The sequence below is a fragment of the Typopeltis vanoorti genome, chromosome 11, assembly GCF_054136105.1.
Source record: "Typopeltis vanoorti isolate ZY-2024b chromosome 11, IOZ_Tvanoo_1.0, whole genome shotgun sequence".
Lineage (NCBI taxonomy): Eukaryota > Metazoa > Arthropoda > Arachnida > Uropygi > Thelyphonidae > Typopeltis > Typopeltis vanoorti.
In genome coordinates this window covers 73,118,688-73,142,277 of record NC_143559.1, presented here as the reverse complement: position 1 = coordinate 73,142,277, position 23,590 = coordinate 73,118,688, and the positions used below count along the sequence as shown (strand labels likewise).

Sequence of the window (23,590 nt, the reverse complement as noted above, 5' to 3'; positions counted from 1 at the left end):
CTCAAGGGGTGTACAGGATATGACAGTACTACATGAAAAAATTACATCATTACTAACTTCCTATCTACAATTTTCCTCCAAATCAGTCTGTTACTTGTCAAGACTCCAACATTATCAGATCTTATATTTCTATCGTCTAAGGCACTTTGTACTGTATCAATCCACCTATATCTTGGTCTTCCTCTGGGTCGTTTTCCTGCCAACCAGGCAGAGAACACTTGTTTTGCTAATCTTTCCTCTCCCATTCTATTTAAGTGACCATGCCATCTGAGATTAGCTCTGCTAACGCATTCCTGGATGCTGACAATGTCAAGTTCTTTCCTAATATCCTCATTTTTAATATGATATTGCCATTGATGCCATCTGTTTACGCCTCTAATCTTTCTCAGGACTCTCATATCTGCGGTCTCTAGTCTTTTGGTCAAGTGTTTTACTTCTGACCCAGCTCTCAGATCCATAAGTTAAAATTGGTTTGAACACAGTCTTGTATACAGCTAATTTAGTGTTCCGACTAATTTCTTTCTTATTCCATATGAATTTATTCAATTGACTTCCCACGATACCAGCTTTGCTGATTCTGTTGTCTATTTCTATATTTAGTTTACCATCTTCAGTAAAAATTGTGCCTAAGTAGCTGAAATGTTTTACTTGTTCCACAGGGTCTCCATTCACAACACAGTTGACATTTTCAATGATTCTGCCTATTTTCATTGTCTTTGTCTTTTTATTGCTGACCTTCATACCATATCTATTACAACAGCTATTCAATTTAGTCAGAGAATCTTGCAGACTTGTAGCGGATTTATTTACAAGTATAACATCATCCGCATAAAGCAAAGAGCTGACATTAACATCTCCAATTTTGATATCAGGTTTAATACCACATTCCTTCATAATGTGATCCATATAGATAATGAATAACAGAGGGGATAATGTACATCCTTGTCTCACACCAGATTTAACATTAAACCATCTTCCTGTACTTCCTTCAATTCTAACTGCTGACTCACAACTCAAATAAAGACTAAGTATTGCTTGATATAATGCCCCATTGACACCATATAACTGCAGCGTATTGAATAGCTTCTCTCTTGGCACCTTGTCATATGCCTTTTCCAAATCGACAAAACTTAAATACAGATCTTTGTTATATTCCCATGCTTTCTCGACTATTTGTCGTAAAGTGAAGATTTGATCCTGACAGCCTCTATTTGGCCTGAATCCAGCTTGTTCTTCACCTAGCTTTTCTTCCACAATTCTTCTCAACCGATTCTCAAGTATACTTGCATAGATCTTGCCAGGAACACTCAGTAGGGAAATACCTCTGTAATTCTCACATTCAGTTTTATTTCCCTTTTTATATATGGTTACTATGAGAGCTCTACTCCAATCATCGGGAATTCGTCCCTCTGTCCAGGCTTTCTGAACTATGCAGTGCAGCCACTGTAAGACTCTTATACCACCATACTTCAGCGTTTCTGGTCGAATATCATCTACTCCTGCTGCCTTTCCACATTTCAAGCCTTTGATGGCTTTTTCTACTTCAAGTATGGATATGTATTCCTGACTGCATGCCTGGTCAGTGTTTTTTATCACTGTGCTGTCATCACTGCTTGTTTCATTTAGCAGTTTTTCAAAGTAATTATTCCATACTTCAAGGATATCTTTTTCTCCTGTTTTCATTTCACCTTTATCATCTCTAATTCCTTTTACAGCACTCTTTCCTCCATTCCTAAGCTTCTTCAACAACCTCCAGAATATTTTGCCACCTTCTTGATATTTATTTTCTATATTCTTGCCAAAGTCCTCCCATGACTTTTGTTTAGCTAGTTTTACACACTGTTTAGCTTTCTTACATTTGTCTCTGTATTCTGTAAGAGTAAAAGCTGACTTATTTGCCAGGAACTTTTGATATGCTTTCTTCTTTTCCTTCACTGCCTCTTTAACTTCCTGTGTCCACCAGGGAGTTCTGATTTTTTTATCTTTGCACACAACCTCACCACATGCCTCTCTGGCAGAATCAATCAATGTTTCCTTCAGAGTTTGCCACTGAATCTCCAAGGTTTGATTCCTGTTCTCAAACTCTTTCATTTTCTTTTCAATAATATTTCTGTATTTTAGTCTACAGTTTACATCTGAGAGCTGCTCAACTTTTATTATTATTATTATTATTATTATACAAGACCTCATGGAGTCAAAGACTCATCTAGGAGGTCCTTTTATCTCACACACATCTCATCATACCGGGTCTTAAACACATTCAAACTCCTTGCAGACACCACACTCTCAGGCAAGGCATTCCAATCATTCACAACTCTGCACGAAAAAAACCTGCCTCTCACTCCCCTACTCACACCCTCTTTATACAGTTTCCAGGAATGACCTCTGGTTCTCCCCTGATCTCCCACTATTCTCTGTAGAACTTCTCCACCATTGATCCTATAACAACCCCTTACCAACTTGTAGGTCTCTATCATATCTCCCTTCTTCCTTCTCTCCACTAGACTCTGCAAATTACATCTTTTCAATCTTTCCTCATACTCAACATTCCAGAGGTCAGAAACTACCTTAGTCAGTCGCCTTTGGACCCTTTCCAACATCTCTTCATCCTTCTGAAAACCAGGTGACCAAATCTGGGCACAATAGTCCATGTGTGGCCTAATCAAAGCCTTATGCAATGGAACAAGAATCTCCCTATTTCTACACGTCAGTGTCCTCCTCATCATTCCCAGAAGTCTTTGTGTTGTCTTCACAATTTTGGCGATGTGTCCCCTAAATTTTAGATCCTTATCCACTATCACTCCGAGATCTCTTATTTCCTCTACTTCCAACAATATATTCTTACCAAGCATAAATTCTGCATCCCATCTTTGTTTTCCAAATTTTAAAACCTTACATTTTGCAACATTGAACTCACATCTCCATTTGCTTGCCCAATCACTCAATTTATTCAAGTCTTCTTGCAAGACCACAACATCTTCACTACTCTTTATGATTCGTCCCAACTTTGCATCATCTGGAAACAACTGAATATCTCCATCCAAATCTTTGCCAATATCATTAATATACAAGTTAAATAGTAATGGCCCTAAAACAGATCCCTGAGGCACTCCACTAGTGACTTTCCTTTTCCTGGATATTGCACCCCCATACACAACTTGTTGATACCTATCAGATAGCCAGTCTCCAATCCAATGCACTAATCTAATATCCAACCCCATCTGCTCTAGTTTGACTGTCAACTTATCATGAGGTACTCTATCAAAAGCTTTTGCAAAATCCAAATATATTACTGTGTATCCTTCTCCTCTGTCCAAGGAAGCAGTCACTTTATTGTAATAAGTAAGTAGATTACTAAAACACGACCTCCCTTTAGCAAATCCATGCTGTCCATCAAAGATTATACCATTGTTGTCAACCCAACTCTGGATCCTAGTTCTCACAAGCTTCTCCAACAACTTAACCACAACACCTGACACACAGATAGGCCTATAGTTTGATGCTTGAGTTTGATCACCTCCTTTATGAAGTGGCACAATCTTGCCCTCCTTCCACTCTTTAGGGATTTGACCAAGTGCAAGACTCGTATTAAAAAAATATGTCAAGGCAGGTGTCAACTCTCTGGCACATTCCTTCAGAATACGCGGTGATATATTATCAAGTCCCACAGCCTTATTTACATCTAGTTTACTCAACTCCCCAAACACCTCTTCCTCACTTACAGTCAGTCTCTCCTCCCCATCATCAACTGCTCTTAATCTCTCCATGAAGTCACATTCACAAGATTGAAAGATCTTTATGAACTGTTCATTAAGTATCTCCACCACACATTCTGCAACAGCTGTCTTTATACCATTTCCTCCAATCAATGTCATCCTTCCATAATCATTCTTTCTTTTCTGGCTACATATCGAAAGAACTCCCTGGGATTCTTTTTAGCTTCATTAGATAACTGCTGTTCATACCTCTCTTTAGCTACTCTCACCAACCAAGTCACTCTCCTTGCCTGGTCTTTGTAGAACTCATGAAATTGGTTACTTCCACTTCTCTTATGCTGCCTCCACAATGCCCTTTTTCTCTGTATTGCATGCTTAATCTCTTTATTTATCCATCTCACACCTAACTTATTTAACCTTCTCACCCGTGGTATACATTTAGACATTGCATCCACTAAATATTTTTTGAAAATCCCCCAAGCTGCATTGATCTCTTTTCCAGCTAACTCCTCATTCCATGCTACACCTGCAAGCTGTCTCCTGAGCTCTTCATAATCACCCCCCTTGTAGTTCCACATATACCCTTTTTTCACAGGGGTCCTTGCACTGCTGGCAACCACCCAAGTAATCACCTCATGGTCACTTTCGCCAATTGGTGGATGATTTGATACCTCATTGATAATTACATCCTCCGATGAGATGACCAAATCCAAACCCTTAATCCTCTTGTGCCCTCTGTTACATACTGTCTGAGGTAGTTATCCCTCAAAAACTCAAGAAACTCATTTTCTTTACTTCCAGTTGCTATCTCTTCATTCCAGTCTATATTGCCATAATTAAAATCACCCATAATGATCACCCTTTTCTTATTTGCTTGGCTTATTTGACTATACATTTCACTATCACCACCATCCACATTACCAGGTCTATAACAACATCCCACCAAGTATTTGATTCTATTCACCTCTATCTCACACCATACTGCCTCAAAACCACTGGCCCCATTTCCCTCTTGCATCTCTACCTTGTATGGACATAACTCTTTCTCTATCATCAATAGCACTCCCCCTCCCTTTTTACCCCTTCTATCCTCACGAAACACATCATACCTTTCCATCTCTATTCCTGTCAGGATGTCATCCTCATCTAACCATGTCTCACTTATTCCGACAATCTCTGGGTGCACAGACGCAATTAGTGCAACCATTTCATCTGCCTTGTTTCTTATACTTCTAGCATTGGTATACAAACACAACAACTCATTTCTGGATCTACAGCTAGTTCCACTGATACCACTCACTCGATGTGATCTCTCCATGCTGGACTGGGGCCATTTCCCTTTCTGCTTCTTCATTTTAGAACCCTTTGCAATTCCATCTGTTTCCTTTTGATCCCTGATCATCCGCATTACTTTCCTGCCTACACATTCTCTCACCTCCTCTTGGAGCATCCACCTTTCTCACGCTGTGTATCCCTGTCCACCCTGAGCCTCGCCGTTTCCCTGCTCCACTTGCACACCCATTCTCTCATTTTCTATACTCATACCACTCACTTCCACATTCATTTGCACTCCTTCAATCTCTCCTGTCTTACTCTCCTGCTCTTCCACATCACTCCCCTCTCGATCTGATTCATTCTCTCTATTCACTTCTCTACCTTCCAGCAGCAGTCTCTCCAAGCGACTCACACCATAACCACTCAAATGCAGTCCATCACTCCCATACAGCTCACTTCGTCCCTCAAACTCATTCCACACATTAACAAACTCTACTCCCATCTCCTCACACATTTCAGCCAGAATATCATTCATAATCCTTGCTCTCCGCCTCATTTCACCACAATCATACCTAGGCAACACACTGACCACCCTTCCTGTCACACTATTCTCCTTTATCTTTCCAAGCAGTCTCCTGACATTCATTTTGACATGCTCTTTGTTCTCTCTCAAATCATTCGTACCAATTAATACAATTAACTCTTATGCTCGTTCCCGCCTCATATTCAATGCCTCAATCACTCTACTCATTTTTCCGCCTGGAAAACATACCTTGTGCATTTTATCCTCTAGCACACCTTTAATAATGGAGTCGCCATACAACGCCACTCGCTCATCTTTTGTTATCTCTTTCATGCCATCATGATTTATTTTAATAGTTTTGACCTGAATTCTCTCAATTTCATTCCGCATCCATTTCATTTCTTGCTTCATCCAATCCAATTCACCTTCTGAACCTCGCGACACATTCACTCTATCATTAAATCTTTCTAACTTTCTAACTCTCGACCCCCTCTTCTCACTTTCCCTCTCATTCATCCTTCTTTGTTTCCGTACTTTCGGTCCAGCATACGTCCAACTTTCACTATCATTCTTCTCACTCTCACATATCTTTCTTTGTTTCCGTACTTTCGGACTAACATGCGTCCAACTTTCGCTATCATTCTTCTCACTTTTACTGTCATTCATCTTTCTTTGGTTCAGTACTTTCGTTCCAACGTGCGTCCAACTTTCGCCATCAGTCATTCATTTTTCGCTATCATTCATTCTTTCGATTTTTTTTACTTGCGATTTCTGCACCACGCCATTTCTACTTTCATTCGTTCTCTCAATTTCGTTTCTTTCTGCCTTACTTTCGTCCCTTTTAACATCCGTTACGGTTGTCAAATCGCTCTTTTTCTTTTTTCCTGATTTTTTAACATTTTTTCGCCTGTCTTTCCCGCCATCCGTCTCTTTCAAACATGCACTCACGACACTATCGGTACTAGCACTTTCTGTCATCAACTTCATATTCACATTCATCAATTCCTCGTTCAGGTCACATTTCGCACACACCCTTCTTCCATCCGCACTAAACATCCACAAATCATTTATGTAGTCGAAGGAATACATATAACAGACCTCACACTTAACGAACCGACTGAAATCCAAATTAAAATCATGGAATGACAATGCCGCCGCCATTTTTTTTTTTTTTTTTTTTCTCTGCAGGTTACTAGGTCTAATATTAACGTTTTCGTATTTAGTTTAAGCAAGGAAAAAACCCACACTAATAATATCGGTAGCGTACAACGTTTACAGCCGCTCTTACTTAAACAATTACGCATATATACTTAATTATTCCTAGTAAAACTTATCTGAATCAGGAGCTCTTCAAAAGACGTTCGTAGCGCTTGACCCACTAGCGCCCCTAGTCCCTTTATTCGCTTTAAAACTTTCTTACATGTTATTCTTTTCAATATGAAATTCAATTTTATCATGCTCAAGACTAAATAGTGATCACTTCCAATTTCAAATCCTCTGTACACTCTGGTGTCCTGCACCAGGGAGAAAACATCGCTATCAACAATAACATAGTCAATGAGACTTTTCTTATTCCTAGCCTCTTCTCTCCATGTGAATTTGTGCACATTTTTATGTTGGAACATGGTGTTAGTAATAACCAGTCCATGTCCTGAGCAGAAATCCAACATCAAATTTAAACTGTTATAAATTAATTAAATTTTAAAAGATATTTTAAGATATAATTTAATAATTAATTTTTCCCCAAGCTACAATTCACAAATTATGAATTTTTAAATTCATAATTTTAGAATTTTGGAATTTCTCATAATAAATAAATAAATTCAATTATCTTCATAAAATTGTTTTTTGTAGCATCATTTAGAGTTCCAATTATTTTATTGGAACTTTATTAAAAAATTTGTTTAAACTAATTTTTTAATAAAGTTTGTCATAAAGTTTTTTGCAATATTTCATAATAGTAACATAGCCATAAATCATGGCAGTTCTCCAGTTCAAGAATTACACTTATTTTATTTCATCAGATATCAAGAACTTGTCATCCTTGTTTTAATAGACTGCAACTATATAATAAAGCTGTTTTTCTTACTTCAAAAATATAATATTTTTTAGCAAAGTATTCTTGTGGTCTTTATGGATTCATTGTAATCAGAGTTAACCAAATTAACTTGGTTGTGCAAAAAAATAAAAATAAAATATAAAATGTGTGGTGTGCATGTGCATGTGTGTTTATTTCTGATATTGTTCTGAAACAAATGGGCAAAAATTCTGACTTAAAAATTTATTTACACAGCAACTTTGATTTTATATTCTTGAATTTTACATTTTTTCAAATATTATGAACTTAAGTATGCTCCTAGTTACAAATGAGAATAAAGTTAAATTATAACTAATTTTATGTTTCTTCAGCTTTATTTTCTCTAAATGTGCACATTTGTTCAAGTTCTGATTGCAAAACTTGTGCAGTTTTACTTTTTCATAGTTCAGTTTCAGAGTTTTTTTTTTAATTGTAAACAGGCAATATATTATAATTAATATGTTGCCTGTGTGTATACACACACACACACACACACACACACACATGAATTCAATTATTTTCACAAATTGCACTGAATTGCTATAGGTTTTAAAAGCTGTCATATGGGACTGATAAGGAAGAAGAAAAAAAACCAGACTTCTTTCCCTGTCAAAGTCTCAAATAGTTCAGTCCAAAATGATAAGCATTGTGATTAGTGTGTTGCTTCCATGATTAGCCTTCTTTGGACTCAATGGATGTGTTTTTAATTATGGCCAATCTATGTGGGCAGTGTATTTATTATATATGTTAATTGTGGGAGGCCAGTTCCTATTTTGTGGGAAAAGAAACTAGAGTTTCTGGGAGGAAAAGCCCTTCCACTTCTGTATGAGACAGATTAACCTCACCTTCAGGTGAAAAAAAAGCAGTACGTAAAAAAGTTTTAAAAAGAATTAAAGTTAAGCAGCTTTTACAGATAAACTGTAGACTTGACCATACAAATGTTATTGAAGAAAAAATGAAACAGATTGAAAACACAAACCAAACCTTGGAGTCTTAGTGGCAAACTCTGAAAAAGAAACTGATTAATTCAGCAAGGGAGGTATGTGGTGAAGCTGTCTGCAAGGATAGAAAAATTAGAATACCATGGTGGACATGAGAACTTAGAGAAGCAATGATGAAAAAAAGAAGAAACCATACCAAAAGTTCCTAGCAAATAAGTCAGTAGATGTCTTAAAAGAGTACAAAGAAAAATGTGAGCTAACCTATGTGTAAAAGTAGCTAAACAAAAGTCATGGGAAGACTTTGGTAAGAAAATAGAAAATAAATATAAGAAAGATGGCAAAATATTCTGGAGGCTAATGAAAAAGCTCAGAAATGGAGGAAAGAGTGCTGTAAAAGGAATTAACGATGATAAAGCTTAAATGAAAACTGGAGATAAGGATAATCCTAGATGTCTGGAGTAATTACTTTGAAAGACTGACAAGCAGTTTTTGTTTAACAGACCAGAACCATACTAGAAAAATTTCAAGAGAATGCAAAGAGGAATATCGACAAGGAATACATATCAACACTTGAGGTAGAAAAAGCCATCAAAAACTTGAAATGTGGAAAGGCAGTTGGAGTAGAATATATACTTAAGCATTCAACCAGAAATGCTTAAGTATGGAGTTATAAAAGTTTTGCAGCTACACTGCATAATTCAGAGAGCCTGGTCAGAAGGTTGAATTCCAGATGATTGGAATAGAGCTCTCATTGTTCTCATCTATAAAAAAGAAAATAAAGCTAAATGTGAGAATTATAGAGGAATTTCTCTGCTAAGTGTTAAAGGTAAGATTTATGCAAACATACTTAAAAAGAGGTTGAGAAAAATGATGGAAGAGAAACTTGGAGAAGAAAAAGCTGGTTTCAGGTAAAATAGAGGTTGTCAAATTCAGATTTTCACTTTATGACTTTATACAGAACAATATATAGCCTATATTTAAGTTATCAATCAGAAGTTAGAAATGAAGGAAATACAGGAAGATGGTTTTATGTAAAATCAAGGGTAAGACAAGGATGAACATTATCTCCACTCTTATTCATCATCTATATGGATTACATTATGAAAGAAAATGGCGTTAGGCTTGATGTTAGAATTTGACTTGTCAGATTAGTTCTTTGATTTATGCAGATGATGTACTCCTGAAGACATCAAATGGAAGTCTCCAGGATTCTCTAACTAATTTGAATAACAGCTGTAACAAATTTGGCATGAAAATCGGCATGAAAATATATAGAAAACTTCTACTGCATTCTGAATGTAGATCATATAGAACAAGTAAAATATTTGAGCTATTTAGGCACAGTTTTTAGTGAAGCTGGCAAGTTAAAATAAACAACAGAATAAGCAAAGTTGGAATAGTGGGTAGTCAGCTGAATAAATTTATATGGAATAAGAGAGAAATTAGCCAAAACACCAAACTAGCAGTATACAAGACAGTGTTCAAACCCATTTTAAGTTATGGATCTGAGAGTTGGGTTAGAAATAAAGCATTTGATCAAAACTAGAGACCACAGATATGAGGGTTCTGAGAAGAATTATGGGAGTGAACCAATGGTTTCTGCATCACTAGCAGAAACATATTAAAAATGAATATATTAGAAAAGAACTTACAATATTAGCATTCAAGAATGTGTCAGCAGAGCTAATCTAAGATAGTATGGCCACTTAAATAGAATGGGTAAGGAAAGGTTGGCAAAACAGGTGTTTGATGTCAAGATGACAGGAAAGAGATCCAGAGGAAGACTTAGGTCTAGGTGGATTGATTCAGACAGAAGTGCCTTAGAAGCAAAATGTTAGATATGACAGTATTGGAGTGCTGACAAGTAACAGGAGGAAAATTGTTGATAGGAAATTAATAATAATGTAAACTTAATCATGTAGTGCTGTCATAATAACCTGAACACTTCAGGAGGGTACACATTAGGAAATTAATGAAGAAATGTTATATTCAAGCAATGACAATCAAGGAAAAGGAGTAGCCATAAGTATTCAACACTAAATACGAGGTTAATTTTCTTGAATTGGGAAAATATGAGAATGGGGAACTGGACAATGAGACTTATTTGTGTTTATGGTCCCACAGAAGGTTCTACTAAGGTAGAAGTGGAGGAATTTTTTTAGGCTCTAGAGAAACCAACTGACACAATGAAAAAGGAAAAGTTGGTCCTTCTTGGGGATCTAAATAGCAGAGTAGGAAATGATTGTCAGACATACAAAAATATATTGGGAAAATTTGGAGAAAAGAACAAACTTAATAATAATGGCAAATACCTGTTGGATATCTGCTCAGGATATGGATTGGTTATTACTAACACAATACATGAAATGTGCACAAATTCACATGGACAGAAGAGGCAAGGAATAAGAAAAGTCTCATTCACTATGTTATCATTGATAGTGATGTTTTCTCCATGGTGCAGGACATCAGAGTGTACAGAGGATTTGAAATTGGAAGTGATCACCATTTAGTCCTGAGCAGGATAAAATTGAATTTCATATTGAAAAGAATAACATGTAAGAAAGTTTTAAAGCGAATAAAAGTTGAGCAGCTCTCAGTTGTGAACTGTAGACTAAAATACACAAACATTATTCAAGAAAAAAATGAGAGTTTGAGAACAGGAACCAAACCTTGGAGATTCAGTGGCAAATTCTGAAAACAACATTGATTCAGCCAGGCTTGTGGTGAGGATGTCTGCAAAGATAGAAAAATCAGAACTCCATGGTGGACACAGGAAGTTAAAGAGGCAGTGAAAGAAAAGAAGAGTGCATATCAAAATTCCTGGCAGATAAGTCAGCTTGTGCTCTTAGAGAATACAGAGACAAATGTAAGAAAGCTAAACATTGTGTAAAACAAAAGTCATGGGAGGACTTTGGTGAGAACATAGAAAATAAATATCAAGAAGGTGGCAAGATATTCTGGAGGTCGTTGAAGAAGCTCAGAAATGGAAGAAAGAGTGCTGTAAAAGGAATTGGAAATGAAAAAGGTGACATGAAAACAGGAGAAAAAGATATCCTTAAAGTATGGAGTAATCACTTCGAAAAATTGCTAAATAAAACAAGCAGTGATGACAGCATAGTGGTAAAAAATACTGACCAGGCATGCAGTCAGGAATACATATAACATGTATTGATAGTAGAAAAAGCCATCAAAAACCTGAAATGTGGAAAGGCAGCAGGAGTAGATGATATTCGACCAGAAATGCTCAAGTATGGAGGTATGAAAGTCTTATAGTGGCTGCACTGCATAGTTCAGAAGGCCTGGACAGAGGGATGAATTCCAGATGATTTCAGTAGAGCTCTAATAGTACCCATATATAGAAAGGGAAATAAAACTGAATGTGAGAATTACAGAGGTATTTCATTACTGAGTGTTGCTGATATGATATGGTCGAGAAGGATTGTGGAAGAGAAGCTTGGTGAAGAACAAGCTGGATTCAGCAAAAATAGAGGCTGTCAGGATCAGATTTTCATTTTACAACAGATAGTTGAGAAATTGATATTTAAGTTTTGTAGATCTGGAAAAGGTATATGACAAGGTGCCAAGAGAGGAAGATATCAAGCAATACTTAGTCTTTATTTGAGTTGCAAGTCAACAGTTAGAATTGAAGTAAATACAGGAAGGTGGTTTAATGTTAAATCTGGTGTCAGACAAGGATGTACATTATCCCATCTGTTATTCATTATCTATATGGATCGCGTTATGAAGGAAAGTGATATTAAACCTGATATCAAAATTGGAGATGTTAATCTCAGCTATGTGCTTTATGCAGATGATGTTATACTTCTAAATAAATCTGCTACAAGTCTGCAAAATTCCCTGACTAAATTGAATAACTGTTGTAATAGATATGGTATGAAGGTCAGCATTAAAAAAAAAGACAATGAAAATAGGCAGAAACATTGAAAATATCAACTGCATTGTGAATGGAGAACCTATAGAACAAGTAAAACATTTCAGCTACTTAGGCACGATTTTTAGTGAAAATGGTAAATTAAATATGGAAATAAACAACAGAGTCAACAAAGCTGGTATGGTAGGAAGTCAGCTGAATAAATTTATATGGAATAAGAGAGAAATCACATATCATCACCTCATTTCTTAAACCAGTCCAAAAACTACTATTTCCTGACATTTGGTGAAGATAATAAGTCTTTCTAGAAATATCTATACATCTATAAAATTCACTATACCTTGAGAAAGCCTTATTTCGGTCATTACAAAAGAAGGCTATGAGATTTGAAAGATGTCTATCATAGCAATGTTGATCATAAAAGGGAAAGGGACTTAACCATCATTATGTCTGTAAACTACACTATGGAGGTGGAAGGGGGTTAGAAATCTGAGAGTGATGGTGGACTGAGATATTTCATGTCTCTGTCCACCATTTAGGGGGGGAGGTGTCACAATGCTGAAATTGTAAGAACATACCAGTGGATTATGGCGAGGACATTGACATGCAGAAGCAAAAAGGTTATGGTTCCCTTGTATAAGGCTTTGATCCAGCCACAAATGGACTAATTTGTACAGATTTTGTCATCTGGTTTTCAAGGGGATATACTGGATGTATTGGAGAGGGTTCAGAGAAGGCTTACTAAACTAATGTCAGGTCTATGGAATGTCAGATACGAGGAGAGATTGATGGAATGCAACTTACAAAGCCTTGTGAATAGAAGAAGATTAAGAAGAGGGGATATGATTGAGACATATAAGTTGGTGAGCAGTTGTTACCAGATTAATGTGAAGTTATTCAGTTTCTGGGGACAGTTATTCTAACAATCCCAAGAAAGCAATGCATGAAAGCTAATAGCAAACACATTTGAACACGAGGCTTGAAATTTCCATAGTTTATATTGTTAATCGTTATGTTAGTATATCTCATTAACAAAGCTCCCAGATTTTGAGATAGTGAAATTTGTTACTTATCTTTTATTAGCTTTATTTAAAATAAATGCAATTATTTTTTAAAAAATTATTTCTATCATAAAGAATTTCTAACAGTTAAAACTTAAATCTGATGTTACAGTGACAATAGTTGTGGTTAGTCGATTAGTATATCGTAAAGGAGTTGACTTGTTGGCTGGAGTTATTCCCATAATTTGTGCAGACCATCCTGATGTGCGCTTTCTGATTGGTAAGAAATACTAATTCTTGCATATTACTTTGAATTATTATTTCCAACATCCCAGTAAAATATATAATCATTCTCTCCTTTATGCAGTGTTTTTTATTTGTATTCCATCAAGCAGGTGCAATATGCCCAGCACATAAATGACTTAAATCACTTTCTTTTTTATTTTACTTTAAATGTAAAAAATCCTATGAACGGTTTACTTTGAATATGTGATACCCTTTGTTTTGCTGTTTGAATTTGTATTATTTCTCTGCAACATATAGATTTTCCCCGAAAGTGTCAGTAAATTTCCAATTTGGATTAGTTTTTCGTAATCACTTTTTATAGAATGACTATTTCTCACACTGCATTAAGTGTTTTGGCTGGGTAGCTGCTCAAAAGTTGACTGCACATTATTGATATGGCTAGTGTTAGTACATGTTTATTATTTTGATCTGATACTAATCATTATAGCTGATAATTTTATAATCATATTAGGTATTAGCTCAGAAAAGATATTGTTCTCCAATAACTGAAAAAGCAGCATATCATCTGCCTGACACCATCAGAAGTGGTGGTGTTGGTTGGTTTCAATTATCTTTATTATTATTATTATTACCCAAGACCCCCATGGAGTCCAAGACTCATCTAGGAGGTCCTTTTATCAAACACAGCTCATCATACCGTGCTTTAAACACACTCAAATTCTCTGGAGACACCACACTCTCAGGCAAGGCATTCCAATCATTCACAACTCTGCATGAAAAAATACCTGCTTCTCACACCCTCCTTATTCAGCTTCCAGGGATGACCTCTGGTTCTCCCCTGATCTCCCACTATTTTCTGTAGAACCTCTCCAGCATTGATCTTATAACAACCCCTCAACAACATATCTACAGAATATTTATAGATTGAAAGACTCTGCAAGTTGCATCTTCTCAATCTTTCCTCATACCCGACATTCCAGAAATTAGAAACTACCTTAGTCAGTCGCCTCTGGACCCTCTCCAACATCTCTTCATCCTTCTGAAAACTAGGTGATCAAATCTGGGCACAATAGTCCGTGTGGCCTAATCAAAGCCTTATACAACGGAACAAGAATCTCCCTACTTCTACACGTCAGTGTCCTCCACATCATTCCCAGAAGCCTTTGTGTTGTCTTCACAATTTTGGCTATGTGTCCCCTAAATTTCAGATCCTTATCCACTATCACCCCCAGATCTCTTATTTCCTCCACCTCCGACAATATATCCTCACCAAGCATAAATTCTGCATTCCATTTAAGAACTCTATTATATGTAATATAATAAAGGATTTTGTGGCATGCAGTGGTTGCAGCATGTATGCTTCCTGGGAGTTGGATATGTGGTGGGTGAGAGAAGGGGAGTGCATATATGCGCAAAATGCAGACAGTGGAAGGAAATTAATGAATTGGATATATCGATAACTGACCTAGTTGCTTCAGGGATGGGAAATGAATGTTGGGAGACAAGTAGTGTGATGGGAGAGAATGATGAGCAAAGTATGAATGAGAAAATAAGAGTCGGGAGTGTGGAAGGCTTGAATGACTGTGAAGTTTATGGAGATGGTTTTGATTGGGCAAAAGAATGGTGAGTAAGAGTGATTAACTTGCAGAAAGGGATAGATGAGCTGAAAGGGGAGGTGAAATATCTTGTGAACAAGATGAGAAGTATGAAAGATGAGATTAGGTGAATGGAAGAGATGTATGCAAGGCAAATCAGAGTAGGAGTGAGAGAAAGTTTGGGGAATGATAGAAGAGGAGAGTATAGAAACAGTAGAAGACAGGACTATACATAATAAATAACGGAAAAACTCACGTAGAAATATTATTTAATAGTAAATATTTAATTATTTAATATTATTTAATATTTAATAGTAAATATTATTTAATATTTACTATTAAATAATATTTCTACGTGAGTTTTTCCGTTATTTATTATGTATAGTTATGTCTACTCGCGGTTTACCTCTTTTAAAACTTAGTAGAAGACAGGGAATGACAGAGAGGTATGGGAATGATAGAAGAGGAGAGAATGGAAACAGTAGAAGAGAGGAAATGAGAGAGAGAGGTATGGGAAGGATAGAAGAGGAGGGAATGGGAACAGTAGAAGAGAGGGAATGAGAGAGAGAGTTATGAGAATGATAGAAGAGGAGAGAATGGGAACAGTAGAAGAGAGGAAATGAGAGAGAGAAGTATGGGAATGATAGAAGAGGAGAGAATGGGAACAGTAGAAGAGAGGGAATGAGAGAGAGAGAGTTATGGGAATGATAGAAGAGGAGAGAATGGGAACAGTAGAAGAGAGGAAATGAGAGAGAGAAGTATGGGAATGATAGAGGAGGAGAGAATGGGAACAGTAGAAGAGAGAGAATGAGAGAGAGTTATGGAAATAATAGAAGAGGAGAGAATGGGATGGGAACAGTAGAAGAGAGGGAATGAGAGAGAGAGAGTTATGGGAATGATAGAAGAGAAGAGAATGGAAACAGTAGGAGAGAGGGAATGGTAAGAGGTGTAATGTACGGTGACTCAATGATCCGTGGTGTGCAAGATAGGATGCGTGAGGAGTGTTTGCCTGGAGGAACAATAGAAAGTGTGGCTATGGCAATTAAAAGGGGGTGAAAGGGTGAATGAGATGATTGTGATGGTAGGAACAAATGACGTGAGACATAATGTAAATTGGACAGCGAGAGATATGAGATTCTTGCTTGAGGTAGTACGAAAGAAGACGCATAGAAGAAAGATAGTGTGCATGTTGAATAGGTATGATTGTGACGACCTGAGCAGAAGAGCAGTCGTATTGAATAACATAATAGCTAGAATGTGTCAGAAGAGAGGATTGGAATATGTGGATGCTTGGACAGCGTTTGAGAACAGAGAGGAATTGCATGCAAGAGACCACTTGCATTTGAATGAGGAAGGACATAGGCATCTGGAGAGATTGCTGTTTTGAAGGAGTCAGTGTGTGTCAATGCAGGAAACTAGAATGCCCAAGGTGGATGGTGGGGTGGCCTCTTGTGGGAAAGGATACTTGGGAGAAGGGGACAACATCAGGTAGCGCTGAGCCCAATTAAGTCTTGAGGAGATAATGCTGGGTATAGAAATAGTGGCATTTTTATGCTTTATACTAATGCCAGGAGTATCCGGAATAAAGGAGAGGAATTGGTGCTGATAGCATCAGCCTGGCCAAAGATTATTGGAATCACTGAGACGTGGTTGACAGAAGAGGATATAATAACAGGAATAGAAGTAGCAGGGTACAGCCAGCAGTTTTTGGCAGGATCGAAAGGGAAAGCATGGTGGTGGAGTACTGCTTATGATAAGTGATGATTTATGTCCTCTAAGAGTGGAGGCTTTGGAAGGCAGTGACACTAATGATTTTGAAAGCATATGGTGTGAGGTAGAGATAGGCAAGACGGGATATTTAGTAGGGTGTTGCTACAAACCAAGGAGCACAGAGGGTGGGGGCCAGGAGATGTTTAGACAGTTGAGCTTGGCAAGTGCAAGAAGAATGATTGTTATGGGAGATTTTGACTACAGCAATATAAGCTGGGAAGAGGAAAATGCATGTAGTAAAAAGGGGATGGAATTTCTAGAATTCTTGAGGGACAAATGTCCTAGGCAAGATGTAATAGAGGGAACAAGAGGTTCAAGAGTTTTGGATTTGGTCATAGCATCGGAAGAGCTGATAATAAGTGAGATGACATCTCTCCCACCAGTTGGAGAGAGTGACCATGTGGTTTTGACTTGGAAGATGAATAGACATGCAGGAGTGTCAAAGAGATGGGAATGTATGTGGAATTATAAGTCAGGTGATTACAATAGTCTTAAACATCAACTTTAGGAAGTTTCATGGAGGGAGGAATTGGAAGTCCGGGATATCATTAGTGCTTGGGAAATTGTGAAGGAATATTTGTTAGCAGCAATAGTAAGCTGTATTCCACAAGTGAAGAAGAGGACACAATTTGGTGTAAAGTGGATGACAGACAATGTTAAACAAGAGCTGCATGTGAAAAAGAGGCTATGGAAGAGTTATAAGGAGACAGGTGAAGAGCAGATGCATGAAGAATATAAGACACAGGAGAGTGACTAGTATGGTAAGGAAGGCGAAACAGGAATATGAGAAGAGATTAGCCCAAGATCCAAAGAAAATCCTAGGGAATTTTTTAGCTATGTGGCCAGTAGGAGGAGAAATGATTGTGGAAAAATGACATTGTGAGATAAAAATAGGAATAGAGTGACTGATGCAGAGGACATAGTGGAATTGTTTAATGAACACTTTATTGATGTATTTCATCCTGGAGGAGTAAATTTTAATACTAGAGAGATAGGGCAGGTTTAGAGGTGCAGGGGAAGAACGTGTTCCAAATACTGAGTACACTGGATGTCAGTAAAGCTGTGGGACTGGATGGTATTTCACCACGAGTTTTGAGAGAATGTCCTAAGGAACTGACAGCTCCTTTGACCTGGCTTTTCAATGAAAGTCTGGATACATGAAAGATGCCCAGGGAATGTAAGGAAGGTAAGATAGTGCCATTGCATAAGGGTAGTAGCAGATTGGAAGTGTCTAATTATAGGCCAGTTTGTGTGTCATCAGTAGTTGTTAAGATCTTGGAAAAATTAGTTAGGGATGGTATTTACAACATTGCACAGATGAGAGTAATGTTATCTGTGAGAGTCAACATGGATTTGTGAGGGGGTGCTCTTGTTTTAGTAATATACTAGCCTTTTATAATAAAGTTACAAGAGCAGTAGATGAGGGAAAGGCATATACTGCCATTTCTTGGATTTAGTGAAGTCATTTGACAGGGTACCATATGATAAGCTGATATTTAATGTTGCAGCACATGGATTTGGATGTCAGGTGGTTAACTGGATTCAGGATTGGCTGTATGATAGGTATCAGAGAGTTGTGTATGGTGGGGCAGTTTCAAGGAGGCAGAGGGTTACAAGTGGGGTCCCACAGGGCTCAGTTCTGGGACCTATATTGTTTAACCTTTATATCAATGACATTGTCAGTGGATTGCAGGGGGATGTTCAGTTGTTTGCAGATGATGTGAAGCTGGGATGGGTTATTAGTAATAGTGCAGATGTGGTAGTCATGCAAGAGGATTTGAATAAGCTAGACGGATGGGCAAATGAATGGGGGTGTCGGTTTAATGCAGCAAAATGTAAGGTCTTCAGGTTTGGGACACATCAATGGGACGCTGCATAATCTATTAGAGGAGATATACTGGAGGAAGTAGAGGAGACAAGAGATCTGGGTTTGATAGAAACCTGAAATTCAAGGCACATATTGTAAAGGTGGTGACGGTAATACAAAGGATTGCTACAATAATAAGAAGAATGCTGATCTGCAGAAATAAAACAGTTATCATTTCGTTGTATAAGACCCTGATCAGACCACACTTAGACTATTGTTCTCAGATTTGGTCCCCAGGATTTTGAAGGGGATAAATTAACTATGGAAAGGGTACAGTGGCAGATAACAAAGACAGTTTCAGGACTGTACAATGTTAGTTATGAGGATCGGCTGAGGGAATGTGGACTGCAGAGGTTTGGTGAATAGAAGAAAGAGAGGTGATATGATTGAGACTTTTAAACTGTTGAGAGGTGGTTACAGGGTTGACACTGGGAGTTCTTTCGCTTAGTGGAACAGCAGGAAGGAGTGATGACAAGGGGCCCATCCCTGGAAGTTACGAAATAAACTGTGAGCAAGAGGGTGAGGAGTGGTTTCTTTGCATGGAGGGTGGTTGAACTGTGGAATGCGTTGCCTGATAGAGTGGTAAGAGCGAGAATGGTCAATGAGGTTAAGGAGTGGTATGATAGACTTTGTGTTTCCTAGGAGGGACCTCCCACTATGAGTCTTGATTAAACTTGTGTTTTCTGGGAAGGACCTCCCATGATTAGTCTTTTGACTCCTTGGAGGCCTAAATAATAATAATAATAATAATTTTTGTTTTCCAAATTTTAAAACCTTACATTTTGCAACATTGAACTCACATCCCCATTCCCGTACCCAGTTACTCAGTTTATCCTAGTCTTCTTGTAAGACCACAACATCTTCTCTACTCTTCATTGTCCATCCCAACTTTGCATTATCTGCAAACAGCTGAATATTTCCATCCAAAGGTGACTGAATCCATGGATGGAATCGATCACCTTATTGTAATAAGTAAGTAGATTACTAAAACATGACCTCCCTTTAGCAAATCCATGCTGTCCATCAAAGATAATACCATTGTTGTCAACCCAGTTCTGGATCCTAGTTCTCACAAGCTTCTCCAACAACTTAACTACAACATCTGACACACAGATAGGCCTATAGTTTGATGCTTGAGTTCTATCACCTCCTTTATCGAAGTGTTTGTTGTTTATCTTCAGAATTGTACTTTCTTAATTTTTTATGTGACAGTGATGTTTTTTATTTTTTTAAAATCTGTTTCTGTTAATATGACTATTGTCTTATGATTATGTGTTTGCAATGGTTCATCTTCTTCTTCTTCTTCCTTTCCAGGCTTATAGGCCAAGTGGCCTGTTCCGGACTCAATTCCATCTTTTTAAGGGTCTGCATCGAGTACCTTTTGGGTGGTAATTTAGAATTTGTTTAGGTATTCTGTTTCTATTCATTCTCAGTATGTGTTCTTTCAATTTTTCTCTATAGCAAATATCTGTTTCATTTAGGAAGGTTGTAATTCCAAGTTTTTTCCTGATTTTGCTACTTTTCGTTTTGATCATTATTGTGACTCCTTCAGTTCTGCGCAGAAATTTTATTTCGGATGGTTCAATTTTTCTTTCATCTGCTTTTTTTTATTGTCCATATCTCACTGCCATAAAGTAAGGTTGGTTTAGCTACTGCATTGTAAATTCTTCATGTGTGTTTTTGTACATAATTGGGTTTAAAATTTTATTTATAATACCTGTTACTTTTAAAAAGTTCGATATCTTTGGTTCTATATCAGCTTCATTTTCATATGACATTGTGCAACCTAAATATTTGAATGTATTTACTTGCTCTATTATTTTGTTGTTTATTACTACTTTGTATCTTATTGGATTAGCACCTTTGAAGGCCATGACTTTTGTTTTGTCTGTACCAATGGTTTATATGTTGGTTTATATCTGTTGTTTTTTTTTAATATGGTTGTTGTCATGTATATGTTTAGCATTTGTAGTGTTCATATAATGGTTATCTATTTTATGTGGATGATTTTGTTTTTCAAGGAATAATGTTATAACTTGTTTTATTGTGTTTATTTTTGTAAAGTTGCTTTTTTTTATTATCAATCACGGTTTTCTAATTTTTATTGATTTTTTTAAGGTGAGTTTGGGTTTCCAGTGACAGAGGCAGTAGTGTTTGGTTCTTTATACTAGTGGTTATATTGGTGTGTCTGTATCTGTTTCTGAAGAGGTGATATGTTGACTTCATTCATTTTTAACTTTGGAAGGCTGCAATCCACATTACCAAAACACATTACAGAATGTTTGGTGATGTGTTTTTGTTTTGCATAAGGGGGAATTGTATGATGAATTTTATTCCACTGAAAATGCTCTCAATGTTTTTGTTGTTGAATGTATTAGTTTCTCATGTATTAGTTTCTGTATAGAACACTGGAAAGAAAATGTGATGGTTTCTAGTTAATTAACAGTGGCTAATATTTTCACTATTGAGAGGAATGTATACTTAGAATACATTCTTATTCGAATGTATACTTAGAGGTGAAGGAATACTTTTAATAACATTGTTATCACTACCGGTGTTAAGTTCTGTGGCATAGAAGATTGGAAGTAATCAGTCAAACTAATATATAGAAATAAATGTTTTATATGTTGATTTGCATTTTGTCGAGCTATTTGTAGTAATTGCAGTATAAAATGAAATTTATGAAATTCACAAGAAATTAGGTTGTTTACATAGATGAAGGTGTTCACCTTGTGTGATTTATTATGCTGTATTTATTTTTCTTAAATGTTTTCTTTTAATAATGTTTTTATTATTATTATCATTTTATTTTATGTATTGTATAATACCTAATACATAAAATACATACATACAAGCCATTAAGAAAAAGAAAACCAGGATGTCCTCTTAAAAGATTCACGATGACTTCTAAGGCTGGAACAGGCCACTCTGGGCCTAAATCCTTGATAAGCATGATGATGATGATAATGATGAATTGTGTGATTTTTGGTGTCTTTTTTTTTTTAGGTTTTTTTGCTCTTTTTTTTCCTATAAGTCGTTTTATTTGCATAGTGTTTCATCATGTGCTTTGCATATTGTTGTGTGATTCATGTCACCAGATGTGAGTCATATAGGTCACATGGTTTCTTAGATTTCTCAGTTACAGGAGAGCAGTTGAAGTTGTACCATGTATTAATCATTCCATTAAATAGCATTTACAAAAATAAGCAACATAACCCAGGAATAATTAGAAAAACCAAATTTTGTGACCTAAAAAAGTTAGCAGTGCAACAGAAGCAAAACCATATTCACTCCTTTGCACAGCATCAATATGTTTTCAAAATGAATTAATTACACAAAGCAATTGAAATTGTGCTGACCTGCAGATCAAAGAGCAGATTTAAAAATAGTAATGTAAATATGCCAGAACAATATATAATGCATAATGAAATTTTGTTGTAATCTCTAATATGATGTGATGTCATGCTCGTTTCAGGTGGGGATGGCCCCAAGAGAATTGTTTTAGAAGAAGTTAGAGAACATCATCAGTTGCAGGAGAGAGTAACTTTATTGGGACATGTAGAACCTGATAATGTTAGAAATGTAAGTTTCCAATTAGTTATGTTAACTTATTGGAAAATAAATATAAATACATATATTATTTTAATGGCTGATATATCCTACTTTCGTTTAGGAGTGCCCCTTTTTTTACAATGTCATTTACATTGAGATTTCCAACAATGTATTAATGTTGGTGGGATGATGCTATAAGAAACTGATGAAGATAGGGATCTTGGAATTCAAAGGTCACATAGCAAAAATTGCAAATACAACTCATAGGTTGCAATGTTGAAACAAACATTGAATAAGGATTAGGAACTCGTTTTGCTTCTTTACAAGGCCTTGATATGACTACACCTGGAATACTGTGTGCAGATTTGGTCTCCTGGGTTTGAAAGGGACAATGGCAGCCTAGCTGGCCGAGTGGTTAGCATATTTGCTCTCCAGTCAAAAGGCTGTGGGTTTGAACCCCACCTTGGGCAATGATGTTTGTCATTGTCTGTGAAAATACTAGTGGTGGTGGTGGTGGGCAGTAGATAACGTTGGTGTAGATGATGCTGTTTGCTGTAGTTGGTGGATTTAGTGGCAGAGACAGAGATTTGTAGATTTAGGTGCCCTCCCTCGATGGATCTTGGGACTCCTTGGAGGTGTCACATAATAATAATATTGGATTATGGAATGTAGATTATGAAGATAGTTGTTAAGAATGTGGACTACTGATAGTGGTAAACAGGAGAAAGAGGGAGTGATATGATAGAGACGTATAAACTTCTGGAAGGGTGATATTGGTCAGTGAAATTTTTCATTATATGGAAAGTGGGGAGAAGAAAGGGGGCATCTGTGGAAGTTGTTTGTGTGTGTGTGTGTGTGTGTGTGTGTGTGTGGTTAAGAAAGGATTGAGAGCTAGATTTTTCTTCAAAAGAAAACAAAGTTCTTGTACAAGAGCACGAAAGACTATACAAGGAATGTTGCGAAGCATTATTATCTTGCTCCAATCTCAACAGGTCTAATGGATTAATTGATCATTATTTGCCATACTGAAGCAATTGCTATTGCATTGGTAAATTTTCTTTATGTGTGCATGCACATAGGTGTCAGTCATTTCATGTTGAGTATATATGAAAAATGGACTAAAATTCTACATTAT

At 36.8% G+C, this 23,590-nt stretch overlaps 1 protein-coding gene across 6 annotated transcripts in view; it reads left to right on the top strand.

Moving 5' to 3' along the window:
• Positions 1–23,590, top strand: part of PIG-A (phosphatidylinositol glycan anchor biosynthesis class A) — a 187,048-nt gene that overhangs the window by 73,824 nt on the left and 89,634 nt on the right. For all 6 annotated transcript variants that reach the window (XM_090400369.1, XM_090400371.1, XM_090400367.1 and 3 more), the window contains 2 exons: positions 13,598–13,705; positions 22,379–22,485. In XM_090400369.1, the coding sequence (XP_090256495.1) occupies positions 13,598–13,705; positions 22,379–22,485 (215 nt within the window). The remainder of the gene's footprint in view (positions 1–13,597; positions 13,706–22,378; positions 22,486–23,590) is intronic.